General features: G+C 43.9%; 1 protein-coding gene across 9 annotated transcripts in view; it reads right to left on the reverse strand.

Annotated features, from left to right (window-relative positions):
• The window catches only part of BEND7 (BEN domain containing 7), an 83,272-nt gene that overhangs the window by 45,472 nt on the left and 15,608 nt on the right, over positions 1-22,192 (reverse strand). For all 9 annotated transcript variants that reach the window (XM_068561648.1, XM_068561623.1, XM_068561642.1 and 6 more), the window contains 3 exons: positions 14,200-14,499; positions 11,329-11,451; positions 7,089-7,354 (listed from right to left, as the gene is read on the reverse strand). In XM_068561648.1, coding sequence (XP_068417749.1) covers positions 7,089-7,354; positions 11,329-11,451; positions 14,200-14,499 — 689 coding nt within the window. The remainder of the gene's footprint in view (positions 1-7,088; positions 7,355-11,328; positions 11,452-14,199; positions 14,500-22,192) is intronic.

A 22,192-nucleotide genomic window follows, 5' to 3' on the forward strand; every position in this document is an offset into this window, starting at 1 on the left:
TTATACACAATAGTTCTGACACTTGACTTGCTACCTAGTCAAGTTTCAGACTGGCTCAAGACTGAAACCTACAAGAAAACTATGGATGAAAAGGCAGGATTTGGACTGAAAACATATAACAACATTTTTTTCCTTTTTTTTTTTTTAAATAACTATTTTCTCTAGTCTTTTCATGTATTTTGCAAGGTTTTTTTTTTCCCTTAACTTTTTTTTTTTTTTTTAAAGGGAATGCTATTTATTTATTTATTTTATTGTTTATGGCTGTGTTGGGTCTTCGTTTCTGTGCGAGGGCTTTCTCTAGTTGCGGCAAGCGGGGGCCACTCTTCATCGCGGTGCGCGGGCCTCTCACTATCGCGGCCTCTCTTGTTGTGGAGCACGGGCTCCAGCCGCGCAGGCTCAGTAGTTGTGGCTCACGGGCCCAGCCGCTACGTGGCAAGTGGGATCTTCCCAGACCAGGGCTCGAACCCGTGTCCCCTGCACCGGCAGGCAGACTCTCAACCACTGCGCCACCAGGGAAACCCACAACATTTTTAAGAATGTTTAAAAGCTATAAATTCAACCTTTCTGTTCATAATATCATATGCAATGATCCTTTTTTCTCACTTAGTATTTATTTAGTGGTGTACTAGATGTACTTCTACAAAAATGAGTTTTAGTTTATGAAATAAAAAGAAAACCACACAAAACCCCTTCATAACTGATTGTATTATGCTCGCAAATGCAATCTGCTTCTGTTTGAGAAAAACTGAAATTGTTCCCTATAACTCAGGTCTGCTCCAGGTAGATTTAGCAAGTATTACCGTTACTGTTTATTAAATGCCACTCCAAGACCATGGCCAATAAGCTGGGCAGCCCCAAGAACCCACTGGATTGGAAGGCGGGCTGCTCTCGTTGGTCCAGCTGGCATAGCTCAAAACAGCGTGGCCTGGGGACGTGGCAGAACCGAGAACCACTGCATCAAGGGGGCGGAGACCCCATGGTGGGTGGACCCACTGTGTAAAAAGGCAAGTAAAAAAATGCTCAGGCAAGAGTTCTATCCAAAAGTAGGCGTAATCTCTAGACTAGCACATACTGAATGTTGAATAGGATGATAATTACAGGAAGTCATTAAACAGTCAATTCTGGATTATCAAGTCAATTATGGATTTTTATTTGACAAAATTTTGGTAGAACTAAGAATTTCACAGGGGGGAATTCCCTCGCGGTCCACGGTTAGGACTCGGTGCTTTCACTGCCGGGGCCCTGGGTTTGATCCCTGGTCGGGGAACTAAGATCCCGCAAGCCTCGTGGCATGGCCAAAAAAATAAATAAATAAAAATTAATGAATGAATTAATTTTTAAAAAGACAATACAGTTTGGTTCCTTGAAAACGCCTCCATGCACTTGCATAATGAGACACTGTCAAGTCATTCAGGGATGTTTTCAGCATCTTCCTTTCTCAGGTGGTAAATTAATGACTGAGGACTTGGGCTTGATTTATGCTCAAGCTATTTGAGCCAGAATGTTTAACACATAAGATTTCAACCACTGCAGTCTAGCTTCCTCCATCACAACTCCACTGAAACTGCTCCTCGGAGAAGGTGTCCACCACTGAGAGCCAGTCCCTAACCCTGTGGGCAGAGGCCAGCTCCACTTTGACAGCCTGCTAGCCTTACGTCCTACTACCCTGTGATGACTGTTTATGTGTCTTCCTCATATGGTATACTTGAAGGGCGAGGACTACTTCGTTCATTTCAGTAGCCCTGGAAAATGGCGCTACGATTAGCACGTCTTTGCTACTTACTATATATAGTCCAGGCCCTAGGCTAACGCGCATTACATGGGTTTTCTAATTTAATTCTCATCATCCTATGAAGCGGCCACTTTCGTGATCCCCAATCTGCAGATGCAAAAACTAAGGTTTAGAGAGATTAGGTAACTTGTTTAAGGTTAACCAGCTAATAAGTGGTGAAGCAAGGATGTGAACCCAAGCAGTCTGCACTAGAACTTAAACTCTCAAGCATATTACTGCCTTCATTTCAGTGTGTCGATGAATAAATTAAAAAACCACTTGCTTGATTGATTTGCTTTACCAGTTCCCAGTGGATTACTTTATTTATTGGGCTAAGAAGAAATTAAGAAAACAGATTCTGAATTCAGGAGCTATTTATGCTGAAAGCACCAATGCATTTTAAATTATTTATTTTTAAGAATGATATAAACATTGACAGAATTATCTTAAGTTGATGGATATCCACAGCTGTATCTTCTGATAACTTCTGTGTTGCCTAGGATTACTGGAAAATATTCATAGTAACGACAACAAATAGAAAAACATTTCCTAGGTTTTTAAAAAACATTTTGAAATATTTAAAAAAACTGATGTTAGTGTTTCATCGTGGCCAAAGAACCAGCCAAACAAGAAGCAACAACAAGGAAATAAACCTAAGCCACGTACATCTGCCCTGAAAAGCCAATAAATCCAACTAGGTAGGGAAAAACAGTGACTGTAAAAAATTCACAACTGTCTTGTCTGAGTACTGGTAGAGTACTGGGTTGGGAACTCCTGAAGAAAGAATTAAATATTGTATTGAAATCTGAAATTTGGTTTGGGGTTTCTGCTTTTGCTTCTGTGTAGTTCAGGTTTCAGTTTTATTTAGTGTGCTAACTTAAAATGGGTCAAGTAATCCTGCCCACAAAGAGGGGCAGGATTTCTGGCCACTCTTTTTTCTTTTTTTTTAATTAATTAATTAATTAATTAATTTTTGGCTGTGTTGGGTCTTCGTTTCTGTGCGAGGGCTTTCTCTAGTTGTGGCAAGCGGGGTCCACTCTTCATCGCGGTGCGTGGGCCTCTCACTATCGCGGCCTCTCTCGTTGCGGAGCACAGGCTCCAGACGCGCAGGCTCAGTAATTGTGGCTCACGGGCCTAGTTGCTCCGCGGCATGTGGGATCTTCCCAGACCAGGGCTCGAACCCGTGTCCTCTGCATTGGCAGGCAGATTCTCAACCACTGCACCACCAGGGAAGCCCTGGCCACTCTCTTTTTAAAAACACTATCAGCCCATGTGTATTTGTTCATGTATATGTACGCATAAGTTTACTTAACAAACATGTATATTTATCCCTATAAAGGTACTTAGCTAGGACTGCTAAGGTTTAAAAAAGACCCAGTATTTACTGAGTGCTTAAAACATACCAGGTACCATTCTAAGTGCTTTACATAGATGTCTTCATTTAACTCTTCCAGCCAGCCCCGTCTCTGAGGTTAGCACTATCATCATTCCCATTTTACGGAGAGAAAACTGAGGGAGGCGAGGGTGGGTGCACTTGCTCGGGGTCACACAGCTGGGCTTCTAGCCCGGGCATCCTGACCTCAGAGGCTGCACCCTTAACCATGAAGGTCTCCCCCGGAGACTTCCAAGTAAACAGCATACACAGCCACGGTCTAACCTTTCAGGTCTCCTTTGTGTTACGATCGTCTCATAAACAGTTAGTGAGCGGTGGTCACGTTCAAGAACAGGGCTAGAGCGGGGGCCCAAGTCTGGCACTCAGTGGGTAAGGGCACACTCAGCCCTGGTCTGGGAACCAGTTCCACCTTTCTGGCTTTGTGGGCTCGAGCAGGCTACTTAAGCCGTTTATGCCACCGTCTCCTCATCTATAAATTGAGGATAGTGATCATACCTCAAAGAGTAAGGATGAAATTTGAAAAATTATTTGGCAAAGGATAGCACACAAACACTACTACTTCTACTACTATTAATGCTAATATTATTATTATTATTATTATTTTTTAATTTATTCCCTGCCCTTGAGAAGCCAAGGGAGAAGGAGGGGAAATCACGTAAATAATTACAAACTGGTATAGCAAGTTCTATAAAGGATTGTTGAAATCGTATTGGTGCTTTGGGCGGGGGGATGTGTGCACAGTGACGAATAACAGGGAAAGAACAAGAAAATAGGAGTTAAATTGACGAGAGAGTTCTGATTAACGCCAAGCCAAGTCCTAGACCCAAAGTTTTAAAAGGTGATTTTGTATCTTGTGCTTAACACAAATGGAGATGTTTGGCCATCTACTGAGTACCTTCTATGTGCCAGGCACCGCAGCAGGGTTTCCCCATGTGCTCTAGGTCATTTAGTGCTGACAGCACTCTGAGGTGCTGGACTGCAGTTGGTTTTGATTAGGGCTCCCTGTTTCTCTGCACTGAGCAGGGATACCCATCAGGGGGCAGAGGGTTGGCGGTCCACCTGCAGTGATCTACAGCCCCTCATGTTCGTGCTTGTGCCTACATACACAAATTTGTATTTGGGTGACTCTAAAAGTCACAGCATAAAAAGAGATAACTTAATGCACTGTGAACTTTAAACAATTTACAGTAATTTTTTTTTTTTACATTTATAAAGCAATAAAGCACAGGTTTTATGTGTCCTTTTTTCATTGCTTCCCGCTCTCATCTTTCTCCTGTGCTCCAAACGTCTAATGACCTTTTGAGGACACTCAGCTTCTTTTTCCTTCCCATCCAGCACTGAAGGCCTGCTTCTGCTCTGTCCTCCCTGTCTCAGTTAAGGAAATCAGTACCATCTAGTAACCAACCTCGTTTTCCAGGATAGAAATGTGGGGCTTACTTCTCCTGAGTCACCAAGTCCTCTGTGTGGGTACCCCCGGGTGCCTCTCATTTCTCTGTCCCTGCAGGCTCACTGCTCACGTACAGACCCTCCCCGTCTCTTGCCTGGCTGCCTGGAATTATCTTCCTCCTGGTCTCTTTGCCTCTAGTCTCTTTTCTATATTTATCAATCATCCACAGTGCTGTTCCAGATTCCATTCTAAGCACAGGTATGATTATTCCTCTACTTGAAATCTGCAGTGGCTCCCTAGTGCCCACAAGATAAAAAAAGGCCCAAGGGCCTCGGCAGGACACGTCAGGGCTTTCACTGTCTGACTCGATCCCATGTTTATATCATCATCTGCTATCAGTGCAGGCCACACAGCTGCTCTAACTACAATGGACCACACGCCCAATCCTATAACTTTGGACTTAATCGTCCCAACACTGGGTACTTTTCAGAGCCCATCTTCAGATACCCAATGCCCATCTTCTTATATGTAATCCAGTTATATTACCTTTTCTCCAATTGATTTTATAGAATAATTCCTACAAGATTATGATCTATTTTCTGTTTCCTCCTCTGGACTTCCACCAAAGTTTAAAAGGCTCACGGCTGAGAAATAATAAAAGACTAGAAGGGCACCTAAATTTAGATGCCTTAGCACTGATGGTCTCATCACCTAAAGGGCCAGCCTCATTCATGCCAGCAAGACTATCCGGGGACAGAATTTCTAACGATGGGACTCACTGCGTGGTCCTCTAGGCGCAGTGACAATTTCCGTGGAATAGATGAATCAAAGGGCATATCAGTTGGATAATGTAAAGATAATATCTATGTATGCTTTTGCTTTTCTTTAGAAGCATGTTACTCTTCAGTCAAAGACAGTCAGCACCTAACTGAGTTTACATGGACAATTCTGAACGTGCTTTATTACATTTAATACCTCTTGTTAGCAAAAATCATCATGAATAAAAAGCAAATTATTTTTTTGGTATTTAAATTACAATACTGATATTGGTAAAGATAAGAAAAATTCTATTCTATTTCACTAATGTACATAAAGCCTTTAACACATCTTTCTCAATGTATCTCTGAAGTCCATTCAGACCTTAAAAATTTTTTAAAAAGGAGCAAGTTCAGTTATTAGCATTAGATCGACTCATGCAGGAGATGATTTTCACAACTCAAATGACTGCTCCTGATACATTAATGCCTATCACAGAAAAGAAGGCCTAAAAAATTCAAGAAAAATGTAAAAGTATTATGAAAACTGCTTCAGACTGAATGTACTTTGTGTTGTGGAATCATTTACCTCTGCCTCCAAATGTGTGATCCACGTGGGCTTTGAACCCAGGGCCTCAGCTGCAATAACAGGGGGTAGGATCAAATGAGCCAGCTGGCCCAGGGTAGAATGCTGTCGTCATTAATGATTTTTTAAAACTAAGTCTTTAGTCTAGAAGAACTTCTTAACAATTGCGTGTGTGTTCGTGGGTAAAGAAACAAATAAACAGGAACCCCTCACGCCCAGGACTGGATAAAAGGTCAAATGATTTTCTAGTCTAACCAAATCACGAGATGATTCTTTTCGTTGCCTCCCTTTTTTAAAGACCCGTGCTAGCAGACCGTCTTTCTGCAGCTTGAAAGGAACAACTGATTTAAAACAGCAATTTATTTCTTATTTAAAGTTGAAGAGGTAGGGCCAAACTCTCATCCTATATAGGCCTGTGGGAGTTCTCAGCGGGATTCTCATCCTATGCCATCTGGTAATAATAGCTCACCCATCCTTGTTTATTTTAGGAACTCTCCCAACGAGCTGGGGTTCACGGCATCAGTGTACTCAGATCAAGGTACTGCAGGGAGAGTACGCCGTGGCCGATAGAGCACATTACTGAAGACGTTCGTTTATGGCCGTGTGACTATAAAATGGTAAGTCAGACGAGTGTCTTAGATGTCATTCAGCATCTTGGGCTGCGACGACCTTCTAGCGATGATATTTAAATAGAAAAACCTTTGCAGGCTGTTGTTAACCTATCATTACGCAGACTCAATGGCACGGCACTGCAACTTAATTAGCAGTGTGGCTTGCATCTATAAAATAGAAGTAGCACCACTGTTCTTTTTCTTATTATTAGTTTGTGTTTCTAGAAAGGTGTGACCTTATCTGTAGGGTTCTGTTCATTTATGCCCATCTACAAAGGATTTAATTATGTCCTTTTAGCTCACTACGCTGAGGAAATTGAAAACGGCTGCTTCAAAATTAAAAATGTTAACGAAATTAGTGAGCAGAACTCCATCATCCTTCTTCTTTCGGAGAGAATGCAAACGTGTTTAAGGAAATAAGGCCTAAGATTTTCAGAAGAGAAAATTCTGGGCAAGGAAATTATTAAAGAGTTTTCCTTTCCTCTTTCCCACGTGTATTCTGCAAGTTTCCCTGGTTTTCTTGGGCAGAACTAGTTAAGGGCAAAGTTACACATTAGCGTCAGCAGCCAGAAAACATCCACTTACATCAGAGGCTGGTGATTCGAGGACGATGCCGAATCCTAGGATGTGGTTCTCCCTGGGGGAGGTGTGCTCGGCCGAGGGGAGACTGGGATTCTCGGGGGCCGCCACCGCCTTCTTCTCGGCTTCTAACGCACTGGGCTTCTGTTTCACAGTGAGAGGTTCCACAGTCTTCAGGGGCACTTTTTTCTTTTTATTTCTCTTGCGCGAGACGGCAGTTCGCTGGGAGCAGATAAGGGAAATTGGGGGTTGTTGTCTGTTTTGGGTTCCAACTGCGAACAACAAACAAAAATATGGTACAGGCACTTGTCTCTAACTCAGGAGTACGCACTTGCTTCATAAACTGAGGCTGAAGGGGGTTCACTCAAGGACGAGGCACCCTGAAATCAACCTCACGCTGGACCTGAAGATAACCAAACGCAGCCTTAAAGGTCCACAGGCAGAAAAACCCAAGAGAAAACTCTGCTCCAAACGCTGGTGGGTAATCAACAGGAGGAAAGGCTGATGAGCTATGAAAAAACACTGAAGCATGACTTTACGCATCCCATGACACTCTTGTATAACTGAGAACTCCGGAAATTAAATTGCGGTGTGGATGTCCACGCTTTTTGGCAAGCCAGTCTCAGGAATATTCCAGTTGTCACTTGAGGTTAAACTGATCAGTAGCCAGCAACCTACAGGTGCCAAAACTGACAAAGGCTGAGCAAGGACGGTCACTGGGGCAAAGCTGATCAAAAGCGTCATTCAGGAATGACCAGTAAGCATGTGGGCCAGGCCTGCCGGTCAATTTCAGGTCCAGTTACTCCGGTCTCACAAACCAATGCTGTTGCACACATCAACTATCTCCACACACTACTCTCCTGGGTTCCGACCAGGCTGCTTCTCTGTGCCTCAGTTTCATGTAGCTGAAAAAGAGGAAGGCTATAATTCTGTACAAGGAGAGCAAATCAGTAAGAGCCAGAAACAGTTTGAGTTCCAAAGACGAAAAGCACCCATCAAGAACTGGGTGCTGATGCTGCCTATGTACTTAAGGGAACCAAGGATGCTAATTACAGTTCTCATAGGTGCCCTTCGAGAAGTAACGTTTATTAACCATTTAAAAATACTCTGGGGACTTCCCTGGTGGCGCAGTGGTTAAGAATCCGCCTGCCAATGCAGGGGACACGGGTTCGAGCCCCGGTCCGGGAAGATCCCCCATGCCGCGGAGCGACTAAGCCCGTGCGCCACTACTACCGAGCCTGCGCTCTAGAGCCCGCGCGCCACAACTACTGAAGCCCGCGCACTGCAACTACTGAAGCCCTCGAGCTCCAGGGCCTGCGTGCCGCAACTACTGAAGCCCGCGCGCCTGGAGCCCGTGCTCCGCAACAAGAGAAGCCACCGCAGTGAGAAGCCCGCGCACCGCAACAAAGAGTAGCCCCCGCTCGCCGCAACTAGAGAAAAGCCCGTGCGCAGCAACGAAGACCCAACGCAGCCAAATGCATAAATAAATGCATAAATAAATAAAAATACTCTGATGCAAAGTTCAGTAGGAAAATATGGCACTATTACTTAAATCTTCATGTGTTAATATGGTTTGATAAATACAACCACAGGACATAGCCGCTTTTGTTTTTGTTTTTAACAGAAGTACACGTCTAAAAATTAGCCAGATGAAAATCTGAAGATCTTTACATGCACGTAATATGGATCGTTTCTTATCAGGTTGCAAAGAAAGAATATTTGTACTCTGAACTTGATGTCTGCATCTCTAGGCTGGACAGAAATTTATAAATAAGTATTAGAAACAAACTCCTTGCACTGCAAAATGAGCAGAGAAGGTTTTTTAACCGCCCATGCAGTAATTAGTCTAGCTCACCGGTTCTCGACCTCGGCTACACATCAGAATCACCCTGGAGCTTTAAAAAAAAAAAAAAAAAAAAAAGCCAGTACCTCAGCCTCGCCCCAGATTAATCTGAATTGGAATTTCCAGGGGTGATGCCTGGGCATCAGGATTTTTTTTAAAGCTTCTCAAGTGATCCTCATATGCAAGCCGGACAGGAACTTTTCTCTGTCTGGTCCAAATTCTCACCCGAGGCGGCTGGGTCTCCCTCCCGAAAGTCAGATGGACGACCGAAGCAATTATCTACGGTCTAGGACTCCAGCCTCACTTTCCAAAATTAAAAACAAAATGATTTAAGTTTAAAGAACACAGGTACCGTCTAAGTTTTTCTCCTCCTTCCGCAAGTCTGGACAGAGCGAGCTGTAGTCTTTTGTATCCAGATCTTACCGCTTGATCTTAGTCCTGGCTTTCTCCCTGAAGTAAAGGTGAAACTTTCTAAATAGAATTTAAATCTACGTTTTATAGGCAATAAACCTTAAGTAAATCTACGCACTCAACACAAATTCTTAAGTTTAAGAAAAGGAGAGTAATTTATTCAGTTTACCCTTTGGGTTCTCCTACAGCTTTGGAGTCGTTCACCACCCTAATCTGCAAAGGTTCAGAAAAGAAAACAGGGTGACATAGAGGCATTTACTTAATAGATCCCAAAAAGGCTTCAGTCAAGGATTTAAATGGTTGCAATTTGTAGTCTGCCGTTTCAGGAGTAAGGAGCTTAAGTAACAAAATAAATCATTACAATTTCATACGCACATTTTCTTAAGTGCTAACAAATTCTTCCACTGAGGAAAGAATCTGTACCGAATGACGTAACCTTTCTTTCTGAGCTCCTTATTTAGCAGATGTTAACCTTTACCAGGTTAATAAGAACACAGATTATCCTGGTGGAACAAGGTAAGTTAAATGCTTACTGGCCTGACCAAAATGCTTATTTCTTTTTTCCTTGGGATAAGACCAAATCCAGCGCATAAAATTAGATGTCGCTTCTCAGAAAGCCTTTTGCCCATTTTACTTTCACGTGATCTTGGGTGACTGATATGTTTTAGTCTGAAGCTTTTTACATCAAACCACATCACTGAATATTAAAATTGTACTAGAATTCACTAAACGGCACCAAGTACGATTTCTGAACAGTGACCTTTCTGAATACCTTTACAGAGAAAAGGGGGGTAGGGGTGATAGTCATAAAAGACGGTGCTATTTTCCTGCTCAAGGAGCAGCTTTCCCTGACGAGGGGTGGGGGGGCTTAATAAAATGATTTGTTACTTTCTGTACCTGTCACAACAATGTCCTTTTTCTCTCCCCTAATTGTGGAGACTAGAAAACACATCCACTATAATAAGGGCCTAGACTTCTAGACCTCTATGAAATGCTCCCGGGCTTTGTAACAACGCTAACGAAATAGCTGAGGCTCGGATCGTGCTTTGCAGAGTTCACTTCCATTTACTACCTCATTCCATTTTCACAACAACCCTGTGAGTTAGATATTAATACTCCAGTTACAGACGAGAAATCTGAGGCTCAGAGAAGTTAAACAGGCTAGGACGGGAGACACGGGGACTCTGACCCCAAACTGCAGGTTCACTGCTCTTCTGTTCTTCAACTTGTCCAGCAGGGGCGAGAACAAAAACAGTGTCGTGTCAATAAAAAGACAAAACAGGAGGTGTCTCTGAGCTTCTCTGACCTGAATGTTAAGGAGAAAAGCCACAAGCAGGGCCCGAGGGCCAAAGTTCCTTGTCAGCTGATGCTCTGGAATCTTCACCAGCGGAGCCCACGCTTCCTAAGGGCTCCTTCGTGTGCACAGAAATGCGCGGCTCCCCACCTGTCACGCGGAGCCCAGTGGTGGGGGGGGGGGCGGGTGTGTGCGTGCGTGTGGGAACTTGTGCAGGAGTGGGAGTGCGTGAGATGCACGCAGCCCCCAAACCGAGCCCCTCAGGAGGGAAGATGAGCCTTCTCGCCTCCTTCCCTGACGTGAACCTCCTTGTTGATTCACATTAGGAAAATGAGCCGGAGCGCTCTGCCCACTTTCGGGTATAATTGTGTCAAAGTTTAATTAGCTGACATTTGTGAAGTGTGGGGAGTCGGGGTGAAGTATCCGGAGCACATGTACCAGCCATAAAGCATTTGTTAGAGTTGCTAATGGGAAGATGGGTTGTAGAAAAAGTGGAGAAAATGGCTAATTGAAGAAGTGTGTCATCAACTATACTCCAGTAAGAATTTTTTTAAAAAAAACTAAAAAAACAAACAAACCAAAAAAAGATAGCAAGGAGGGAAGCAGAGAGTAATCAAAGCACCATGAACATCCTGACTAGAGATGTCACATATGCATTCGAAACCCCGAGGCCTCCATCCGAGGCCTGATCTTCGTACCTGCCTGAATCTGCATCAGTTTCCGCATGGTCTTGAGTTCTTGGAGAATGGCCTGCAACGTTGACTGGCAGTTACAAGTACAGCAGTTTGATCCAACTGACGAATTCACCACTGGAAGTTCTCCTGAGCACGAAAGAAAAGAATGACGGATGCCAAGCAACAGCAAGATTATAAAGAGCCAAAAAAAAAAAAAAAAAAAAAAAAGGAAGGTACCGTGACAGGCTTGTGAAGCCTGTGCAGTTAACTAGGAAATCCTGCCTGAGGAAACTGTACCCAGTAATTTGGACAACCTAAATTTTGGGGTCTGCCTTCATCTAATTATCCAGGCTTCTCTATTGTCAGGTGTGTGCTGTGTCTCGGGGTGGCAGAGCCTGCGTGAACAGACACACACAATTCACTGTCACCCCAGTTCATCTCAGGTAACAATTACAGAAAAATTCACTGGAGACACACTCATGCTATTGCACACAAAACTAGCTCTGAGAACGGTGTTACCAAAAGAAAAAAGAAAAAACAACCTGGTAGCTGGATATGTCCTGAGGGTTCATATTAAGAATTAAATGTGTCTGTTTAAAAAATAGTTTTATCATTAATCATGTTATTCCAAAAATTAAGAACGGTCAACACATTAAACTTTCACTCTGGGTGTGGTATGTCTGGGATGGAGAAAGCTGGGGCAGAAGGGTCTGGGAGGATCCCTTTGAACTTGAGGGTTTAGAGGGTGCTGGTGTGTTGGATTTTCTCCAGCTTCATAAAGGAGATCCTTCTACATCTTTTTTCCATTCCCATTTCTTTAATTTCACTCTAGTCTCTTTTCCACTGTTTAAATTTAGTATCTGTTCCTTCATAAAACCATCCTATTCTGTTTCCCTTACACGTAAACAAATATCTTCCTACTACCCCTGTAATAAAACGGGACATTCGGAAAAACACGCTTTCAACGCAGTTCTCCCAGTCTCAGTATCCAACCCTGCTACCTTTAAGTGGGTCAGGATAAGAGACTGCTGTCACTCCGGTTTTTTCACAGGTGCAAGAGGGAAGTTCTAAGGTTGTGGTCCAGTGATATCTTTTACTATACAGTAAATGGAATTTACATCCTGCAGTATGCATTATTTGTGGATATACTTAATGTTTGGAGCAGCATAATTACTTACATTCAAAGTTGTAGCAAATTGAGATGTTACAACTTTAAAACTGCAGATAATTCCAATGAGACACCAAATGCATTCCTATCGAAAACGTGCAAGCAATCAACACAAAAAGATCTATTTTTAAATGAATATGGGGGAATTCAGGTTTGCAACTTTTACCATTACTAATATTTTCCAAAGTAAATCCCCTGTCCTTGCTGCATCCTGGAAAACAGAACATTGCTCACCCAACACTTACTGATGTGGGGCTTACTGACTTCCTACATACCTAAGGCTATTTTATTTCTCTGATCATTTCTCGCATGGCAGTGGAGTTAGGAGGACCTTGTAGAATATTCCTAGTCACTACCCCAAGTCTAGCTTTCTCATTTTTAGAGGACAAAACCAACCCTTTTCAGCTTGTTATAAATCATTTTCGAATTTTAAAGAGAACTGCCCTTTTTATTTTTACGGAGCAGTCTTTAGAGAGCCATCTCCTTCTAACCTGGAAGCATGCCAGCATGGGAAGCTGATATTGGCTTATGTAAAATTAAGAGAGAGAGAAGACACCCATACATCTCCTGGGGTCCCTCCCTGTCTCATCAGCAGTGGCTCAGGCTGGCTCTTCACACCTCTGAACTGGTTCTTGCAAATTGTGTTTAAAAGGAAAAAGACAATCTCAGTCGTTCTCTTTTTCTTGAGGGATGATGTATGGGAAAAAAAAAAAAAAATCCTTAACTTCTCAAGGAAACTGAAAACGCATTCTTCCTTTCTTCTTGTTCTCTTTGTGAAAACTACGTACAGTTGTGCACATCTGTACATAATTTATAGAACGAGTAACATCCCATGTCACCGGAGGGAAAATTAACGTGAATGGAGAAATCATCAAGTTTTTCCTTACGCTTTGAAAAAAAAATTTGCCATTTGATTTTTTTTCTTAACAATTAGGAATTTAAAATAGATAACTAATAAGAACCTACTGTATAGCACAGGGAACCCTACTCAGTACTCTGTGGTGACCTACATGGGAAAAGAAACCAAAACAGAGGGGACATATGTATGTGTATAGCTGATTCGCTTTGCTGTACACCTGAAACTAACACAACATTGTAAATCAACTATACTCCAATAAAAATTACTAAAACAAAAATTAGGAATTTAAATTAAGGAAATTTTACTTTAAAGGAATAATTTTCAACCTGAATGAAGCAGGTTGTAAAATATGGATCACCAGGTTCTGTAGCTTGGATGTGAGGTTAAAGCGAAGCCGTCACCTGGGGGCCAGGTCATCAGTCCTGCCTTTAACTGACTCTTCCGATACAATGAAGAAAGCACGAGACTAGGCAAGGGGATGTATTAATACACCACGTGACCAGGAAGCTTCTTTTAATGACAGAGCGGAGCTCTTTCTGCCCTAACTGTTCAGTCTTTTGTGACAATAGTATCGTTATCTCTGCCAATGATGGCTTTAAACGTCTTAAAGGGCTAAAATCTCTACCAAGAAACTATCCCTTCTAATGGAGAACCCCCAGTTTTTCCTGCGTCTCAATTCTGGTTTTTGATGCTCTTCAACTTTTTCCTTTCTGTCTTCCCGGTCTTTTAAAATAACTCAGCTAAGGCAGGTGGGTGATTAAGGGAGGGTTTACTATGTTGAACTCAAAGAACATACTGAATATTTAGACAGAAAACACATTGGGGCAACGGCCCCGAAAGCCTTGTGAGCGTCTGAAGACGGCCATACCATTGGAGCTCCCGGCGGAGTGGGGCTGGCTCTGGAAGGTTCTGGAGCGGGTGCCATACTGCCCTGAGAACTGCCCACTCTGGGGTGGCAACTCGTTCCATGCACCACGGGAAGACGGGTGGAGGCTAGGTGGGGCCTCCGCAGAGTTCAAACGCTGAGGCCAGATCGAATCCAAATCCTGGGGTTCTTCTTTCAATTTCTCCCCGTCCTTGCCCACACGCTGGTAGATCCTCCCAGCGCTGTCATTCAGTAATCTTCTCATTCCTGTAATTTGTTTTTTAATTTCCATGCTTTCATCTCCTAATGGAAATGGGGCCAGAGATATCACTGTAAATTAGCGAAAGAAAAAATAATCCACCACCAAAAAAAGAAAAAAAAAGCCACCCCTTCTTCCTTCTTTGGAAATGGGAACGATTACTGACTCCAGATGCAAGCCTCTCTTTTAAGAATCTTCTTTCCTCAGAGGATTTTTTTTTTTTTCTTTTTCGAACCAAGGTATCTGTATTGCACTGAGGGTACTTAATAAATATTACTTAAACACGACTCAAATTATACAGCTATAAAATATTTTCTATAAATAATAACATTAGAGGATGCCCAGATCTATTAGGAGCTATTTCAAACATACTATCTTCTTAAATTGTCATCAGCCAGTATCTTTACAAAGATTAAGAGAAGTAGTTTTGTTTTTTTTTTTTTTTCTTCTCTAATCTGGGCGTTAAAATAAAAGTCTAATGCCAGGGTATGTGTACACACTCATACAGTCACTCTACTAAATGCCTGCAATTTCAACTACAAGAAAAGGAAAAGGCCCACAGAAAGTATCTATTAGGAAAAACACAGCTCTTGCAGATAAATCTAGCACATTTAATGCAATCATGTTTTAATGCACTCAGCCTCATATTAGCCAGATTTCTCTGTGGCACTAACTGCACAATGGATGTAGGCATTTTGTGTTGTCTAGTTAGATATTTAGCTAATTAATATATGAGTACATTACTGAATATAAGGGAACTTTTATATACTGTTTTCAAATAAGTGTCTTCAATTTTTAAAATAGTAAAACTATTAACCGTCTTAACATCTAACATGAGCAAACACAGGAATAACACAGACTTCCAAATTTACAGTTCTGCTCTGTGTGGGCACATGCTTGAGAGGAGCAACATTTTAATTTGTAATAAAACTCTTGTCACTTCAAACACCTGTGACGATGACAGCATAGAAACGATAAATCATGTTCCAGATTTTATGAGAATGAATGACCAAGCACAATTTAAGTAATGCAGAGTCAGCAAAATTTACCCGTTTCTCAAGATGTCTGGGGAACAGGGTGTGTCTGGAAGAGGTCCCGGAGGAATTCTGAAAGCTACATCTATATGCCAGTGTGGTTGGTGTTAGTTTCAGCGTCCAAGCCTCACCCTTCCCGGCTAGATTAGCAGCACGGTTTCGGCGAGGAGCAGTGTCTTTCCTGCAGGCTGTTTATTCTTGATCTTCTAGATCAAGGGCGTTGTGCATGCATCCACCTGCAGCACGCTGATCTTAGCTGGCACCGGCTGGTGGCTGTCACTGCCCTCCCTCCTGGCTCCCTGGCGAGAGCCGCACCAGCCAGGCCAGATGAAGGCAGGCACACTGCCTGGCTCCTGGGTCAGTGCCAGCTGCACATGAACCCTGATGCATCACAGCAACAGGGATATGCTCTCTTCAAAGGTTCCACCTCTGCTCCGGGGACTGAATTCTATGATGATAAAGTGCTGTCTTGGGCGGGGAAAGAAGTCATGAGGATCCTGGAACTTTCTAAGAGCAAATCTGCTCTGTCATGACCTTCGTTTCACAGCCCCAGAAGTTGTAGCTCTGAAAATTACAAGACTGAAACTACCGTGTGAAGTCTGCATACTTGGTATTTTCATGTGGAAGTCCAGGCTCCTCGGTAGAGGAAAGAAGGCGCAAGCAGCAAGGGGGATCCTGGCTGTGGGCTGACGCTTAGAAACATTTCTTCTAAAATCAAAACAAAAAACCAACCACAACAACAGACCAGGACCTGGGACCGAGGAGGAAGAAAACAGGGGTCTGTGAAGGAGGGCAGCAGAGCTGGCTGACTTCCTGAGAAGAGAGCTCACAGTACATCTGACTGTGGGACATCTGAAGGGACGGAACGTAGAAAAGTGCAACAATTGCCCAAGTCAAGGAGAGGAAAGTTGAGAGACTGAGAGACGCGGGGAAGGCTGGAAGCGGGCTGGCTGCGGGGAGCTTCTTAGAGGACACACGCTGGGCGTCCCCAGGGGACAACGGGTAACTGAACTGTCCTTCCTTTAGCCAGAGAAGTCGGGAGCAGCCCTGACCATACCGTCTGGGGGAAGAGCTCCTGGAACCGGATCACACGCTGGCTGGCGATGAGCTCTGCAGAGAGGGGGAGAGTATCCTCGCACGAGCACATTTGGGAGGGACGGAGCAGAGGGCCGGAGGGGAGACTTGAAGACTAAAAGTGGGGACGACAGAAAAAGCTGAGCAGCCTGCATGCACGGGGATGGAATGGGTGCGGATCGCAGGCAAGCAGGGGCACCGCAGAGGCTCAGACCACAGATGCTGGTGTGTGGGTCAGGGGACAGGCCGGGGCTGGTGCTCCCCAGACCTGGACTCGCTTCCCAACTGTGCTGACTTGCTACTTGATGCAAGACAAGCCACCTGCCGTTCTCTGACTTCAGCTTCCTGAAACGTAAAATGAATTCTGAACCAGACCTTGCTGGGCATAACCTAGGGGGACACAGGGCAGCCTAGGAGGGATGCAGGTTTTTCCGTTACCAAGATGTTCACAGGGCACCGAATGCCTCTAAAAGTCCTTCTCAGAAAAAGTGGGCTTATTCTGACTGTCACAGTGAAGCCGAGTTCCCTGATTCCAAAAAAACAAAAACAAAAAAGGGCAGGAAGTATTAAGAGATTGAGATTCGAAGCACTAGTTGACCTCTCTTTGTCTTTCCAGTTTTAAGGCAATGTCTTCTCCAGGTATAGATGTCAGGAAAAGGAAGCTCTAAAGAAGCACGATTCCCTGAGGAAAGCTGTGCACTTTCCTGATTCCTTTCCAAACCTAACTATGCCTTTACTTATGTTTAACCGCAAGGGGCTGGATCTTTTTAGAAAAGACAAAACAGTAAGAAATCTTACTAACATGGATCCATGCTATGTGGCTGCCTTATAGGTAAAACAGCCTTAAATGAAAAATGTTTTGAGCGTTTACTGACTAGACTCCTTTGGACAAGGTCTACAAAAGATAGTAGGCTGGATTCTACCCTTTGCTAAACCTCAAGACTCTACTAGATCACTTTCCTTTACGTAAAGAATTTATATAATACATACGGAGTCTTGCAACACACAAGTCACCATACAGGATCTCCTTTAACTTGGCCAGGAGAGAAAGATATACTACGCAGAACACAATTATTCATGGTTTGGGGTAATAAAAGAAAAAAAGACGGTAATGCCCAAACATAGAGTGAGATGACGTACATAAACATTGTATGTCCGTTTCTATATGCCTTCTTTTCACAAAGACTCACAAAGAACAGTCACCATATCTTTGCCCTAAAAATTAACTGGTGTTGACATGCAGTAGGCATTCCATATACCTTTCTTAAGTAAATGAAAGAAATGTCCTACCAAAAGCAGAGTGAAGTCCAGTAGAATTAAATGTGATCCTAAGGTTATAAACAAACAATATGTTAATAGGATGGACTGAAAAAGTACCAGAAATAAATCATTCAATAAACATTTATCAAGCATCTCCTGCGCCCCAGAGATACAAAAATCATCTTGTTCAAATTGAAAGGTACTCCCCCTCCAAATCTCTCAACATCTTCTACCCAAATCCCTTTATACTGGTTTGTTGTTCTAAGAAATGGTCCTGATTCTCCTCATTCTGTTGGCCGTACACCTCTTTTAACTCTGTGCCCCCGGAACTCCAGGTAGCAGATTGCCCCACGATCTGTAGATGCCTCTGCTTCCTTGCTAGAGATAAAAATCAGCTCTTCTCTGAGGACCCTGCCTCCCTGCAGCACCTCATGAAAATTATTCACCTCCCATTCCCTCGGGGCTGGGGACAGTGGCCCCCCCCCCCAAACATCACTCTTCTGGCCCCAGGCAGAAGCTCACTGTTGTCTGAGTTGATGCCACAGCTGTATCACCTCCCACCCTTCTTCCTGAACAGCAGTCTGTGTGCCGGGAGTTTAAGGCTCATCAAGAGAAGTGGCAGGTGATGAAGTGGAAATGTACAGTGAGGTCATCCCAGTAAGGTACCAGGTTAAGGAAGAAAAATTTTGCGCTAGAGATAACTGGGTCATTGCTCTGGGTAGTTTAAAATTCATTATCTCGTTTAACGTAAGGATGGTAAATAATCAGACCTTACTTTAGAAAAACAAATCTGGCAAAACTATGGTGGAAGTAGTGTGGGCAGAGGAAACCAGCCAGCGGGTTGTTGCTAAAGGCTATGTGAGTGACCGTGCCCGTCTGTACCAGCACTGGGGGACGGGGCTGGAGAGAGAAGATGGAAAGAGAGACATTTAAGAAGGTCCACCAGAGAGACTCGGTGATTCACTGGATGTGGGGATGGGGGTGGGATGTGAAGGAGAATCAATTAAAGGTAACTCCAAGGTTTCTAGTTTGGGGGACCGGATGGATGTTAACACCAGTCAGAGAATTAGAAGGGTGCAGGGAAGTGGCGATACAACGAGGCTAGTTTTGACAAAGGCAACTTAGATAATCGGCAGGCAGTTGGAAATGTACACAAAGCTGACGGTGAAGCAATGCTCCTGAACTATTCCCATAGTAGCAGTAGCTACTATTACTACCAGTGGTAGCTGGCCTTCTGGACTAAGTCAGCCCCTGCGGTTCACCAACAATTCAGGGGGTGGAAGGTCATCGTATTCGGAGATACCAGATTTCCTATTAATCTAACAACGTAGAGAGCTCAAAACCCTCATTTCAACATTAAAAGAGCTATCACCTGATTTGTGTCCAAGCTGGGGAAGGAGTCCACCTGTTCCTCCTGGACCCCCGTCCCCGTGGCAGGCAGCAGTCACAGCGGTCAGAACCGCGTCACCTCCAGCGCCTCACGTGCCCTGACCCACCGTCAAGACCATCCCCAGGGTGCCCCTCGGTAACTCACCTCTACGAAAGGACCGACAGACACTTAAAGCACGGCGGGACAGTCACCACTGCATCCAGTATGGGCCGACTCTTACTACGGTATCATGTCCAGTTTTGGGTTTGTTTGTTTTTTGGGGCCTTGGGGCTTGTGGGGTCTCAGTTCCCTGACCAGGGATTGAATCCGGGCCACGGCGGTGAAAGCCTGGAATCCTAACCACTAGGCCACCAGAGAACTCCCATCAGGTCCAGGTTCTGCGCTCTTTTAAAGAGCCTGTTGAGAAACTTGAGGAGATGGTGCAAAAGTCAACAAGAAAGAGGAAAGGAACATGGAAAGGTTAAAGAAGTTGGATCGTTCCTCTGAGAGATAAATGGCTATTGAGTGACTTAATTATCTTCAAATACACTACGAGTTATTACGGACATTGTTCTTTATCCACGAGGAAAAAGTAGACTCAAATTGTAGCTTCCAGGGAGGAGGCTGGGCAACATTATGGTCTAAAGAGCTGACCCTGCCAGCTCTAGAAACAGAGGCGGGACATCTGAGAAGATGTGCAGAAGGAGTGACAGCAAGAACTCTTTCTGTTTGGGATGTTGAAGAAGTTCTGGAAACAGTGGTGATGGCTGCGTGTCACTGTGAATATACGTTTAAAAAAAAAAAAAAGCTTTACAACTCCTTGCATTTTCCAGGTAGTGATATGTTAAATAGAAACAAGCTGAGTTTATCAGTGAGAAATACTAAGATGACCAGGATTTATACTGAACGCTGCAAATAACTCCTCTCAAACACGAGTAGAAGTTGGCATGGAGCCATGTTGCAGAAAAGGCTGAACTACAACCTGTCAAATGACAGCAGTGAGAGGAAGAGCAGGAAAAAGGAGGCAGGGTCCATCAGGCCCAGGCCCCGGCTCTCTTCACCACATGGCTTGACAAGTGAGCCAAAGAGCCAGGCATCTGGGGCACACTCTGCGCTCTGAGAAGACCCGGGCTTGGCATCCTCACTCCAAACCCGTGTTGGCTTGCAGATGCTATCAGGGTCACAACTGGCCGTCCCCAGGGACCACAGCCATGTTTACCAGGGACACGCAAGCCTGGGGCTCTGACTCGGCAAGAGCGGTCTGAAGAGCCCTACAGCACAGAGCGGCGGTTACCAAGCGAGCCCTTCCCTCCCCAGCGATCTCAAGTGGAACCCCCCAAAATAAAAAGGAGCCGAGCTCTACTGAAGAGAACGTGCCAGAACCCGCAGTCCTGAAACAGCCCTTGGAGTCCATTCAAGGACACAACGGAGTCTAAATGCCACTGAGGAAAGCTTTGAACAGGAGGCGTTAACCCGCATGCGTGCTGCCACGTGCTGGAGGACCTTCCCGTTCAGCTGAAGTTTTAGGTGGAAAATAATTAGGCAGCTCAACACATACATGGCGTTTTCACTGAAAGGACAATGAAGTCCTTTCAAATCTATTTAGATAATACCAGTTTCATTCATCCATTCAATAAACATTTACTGTACTACTACTAAATATGAGATACTGTGGGAGCAAAGAAAGAAAAAGAAAAGAAATACAAGATACGGTCTCTCCCCTGCAGGCGTTTACAGCCTAGCATGGGACCCAAATGGATGCACAATGATTCTAAGGACCCAGGGCCTCTCTCCTAACACGTGGGCAGGCGCACCCAGCAAGGCCCACCCACAGCCAGGGCGGGAGGCCGGAGCTCTTTTTAATCAAGGCTGAGGAGCTGACGCCAGGACAGGTCCCAAGACAGAATGCCATGGGTCCAGGCTGGAAAACGGGCCTTCAAAGCAGAAAGGGCAAGAAGGGCTTGAGACGGGTAAGAAGGGCCAGGGGAGCAGAGAAATGCCAGGAAATGAATCAAAATGGGCTGTCACACTGCTTCTCAAACGTGTCCCTCAAAGAACATCTACAGAGGAGAATAAACTTCTATGAGAAGAAGAGAGTGCTATGATACCACTAGAACTACCCAACCAGTTCAGAGAGTTTATCTACTTTCCTCTCCCCCAAGTGTTCTTATAACATGGAAAACTTTGATTTTACGATAAATACAACATGGCCTCCCAATAGAACGTTCCTTCATCAGACATGGACTGCAATTCCAGCCACATTAAGTGGGTAGGTCAGAAGCCATCACTTCAAGTAATGTTCAGGAATAATCAAGCCAAAGAGTTAAAATCCCAAATACACGGGAGAGGTCTTACAAGTCAATGAAGAAAAAGACACATACTAACAATGGAAAATGGGCACCGGACGTGAACATGCAATTCACAAGAGAAATAAATAGTTCAAATCTCTTAATGTCCCTAATTATTAATGTAATGGAAATTAACTAATGTGAAATTCTTTATCTATTAATTTGGCAAAGACTATAGATTCATGAAGCCCATTTTGGGTGAAGGCATAGGGTTACGGTCCCCTCTCTAGGCTGTTGTTGGGGGATCTTTTTGGAGGGAATTCGGCAATTCCATTCACAGGCATTTATCCTACAGAAACGTTCCGACAAGTACCCATGACACAAGTACGAGGACATTCACGGTAGCCTCATTTTGCTAGGGAGACGCTGGGAACCACCCAGACATCAATCAGTGAGCATTAGATAAGTGAATTATGGCATATCAGTACAATGAGATTACAGTATATCTTTACATGTCTGTAAAGAATGAAATGGACCTTTTATAGTCATTTGGAAGTAAGTGAAGGATAATCTAGAAACTCCATGATGTCTGAGACCATGATTACTTCCTTCAGCACTGGATAATCAGGGCCTAACTACTTGGCTCAAACTAGACACTCAACCTGTGTGGAACAGATGGAGATTTGGTTATACAAAACGTTATACAGGATGA

Source organism: Eschrichtius robustus, chromosome 1 (genome assembly GCF_028021215.1).
Source record: "Eschrichtius robustus isolate mEscRob2 chromosome 1, mEscRob2.pri, whole genome shotgun sequence".
Lineage (NCBI taxonomy): Eukaryota > Metazoa > Chordata > Mammalia > Artiodactyla > Eschrichtiidae > Eschrichtius > Eschrichtius robustus.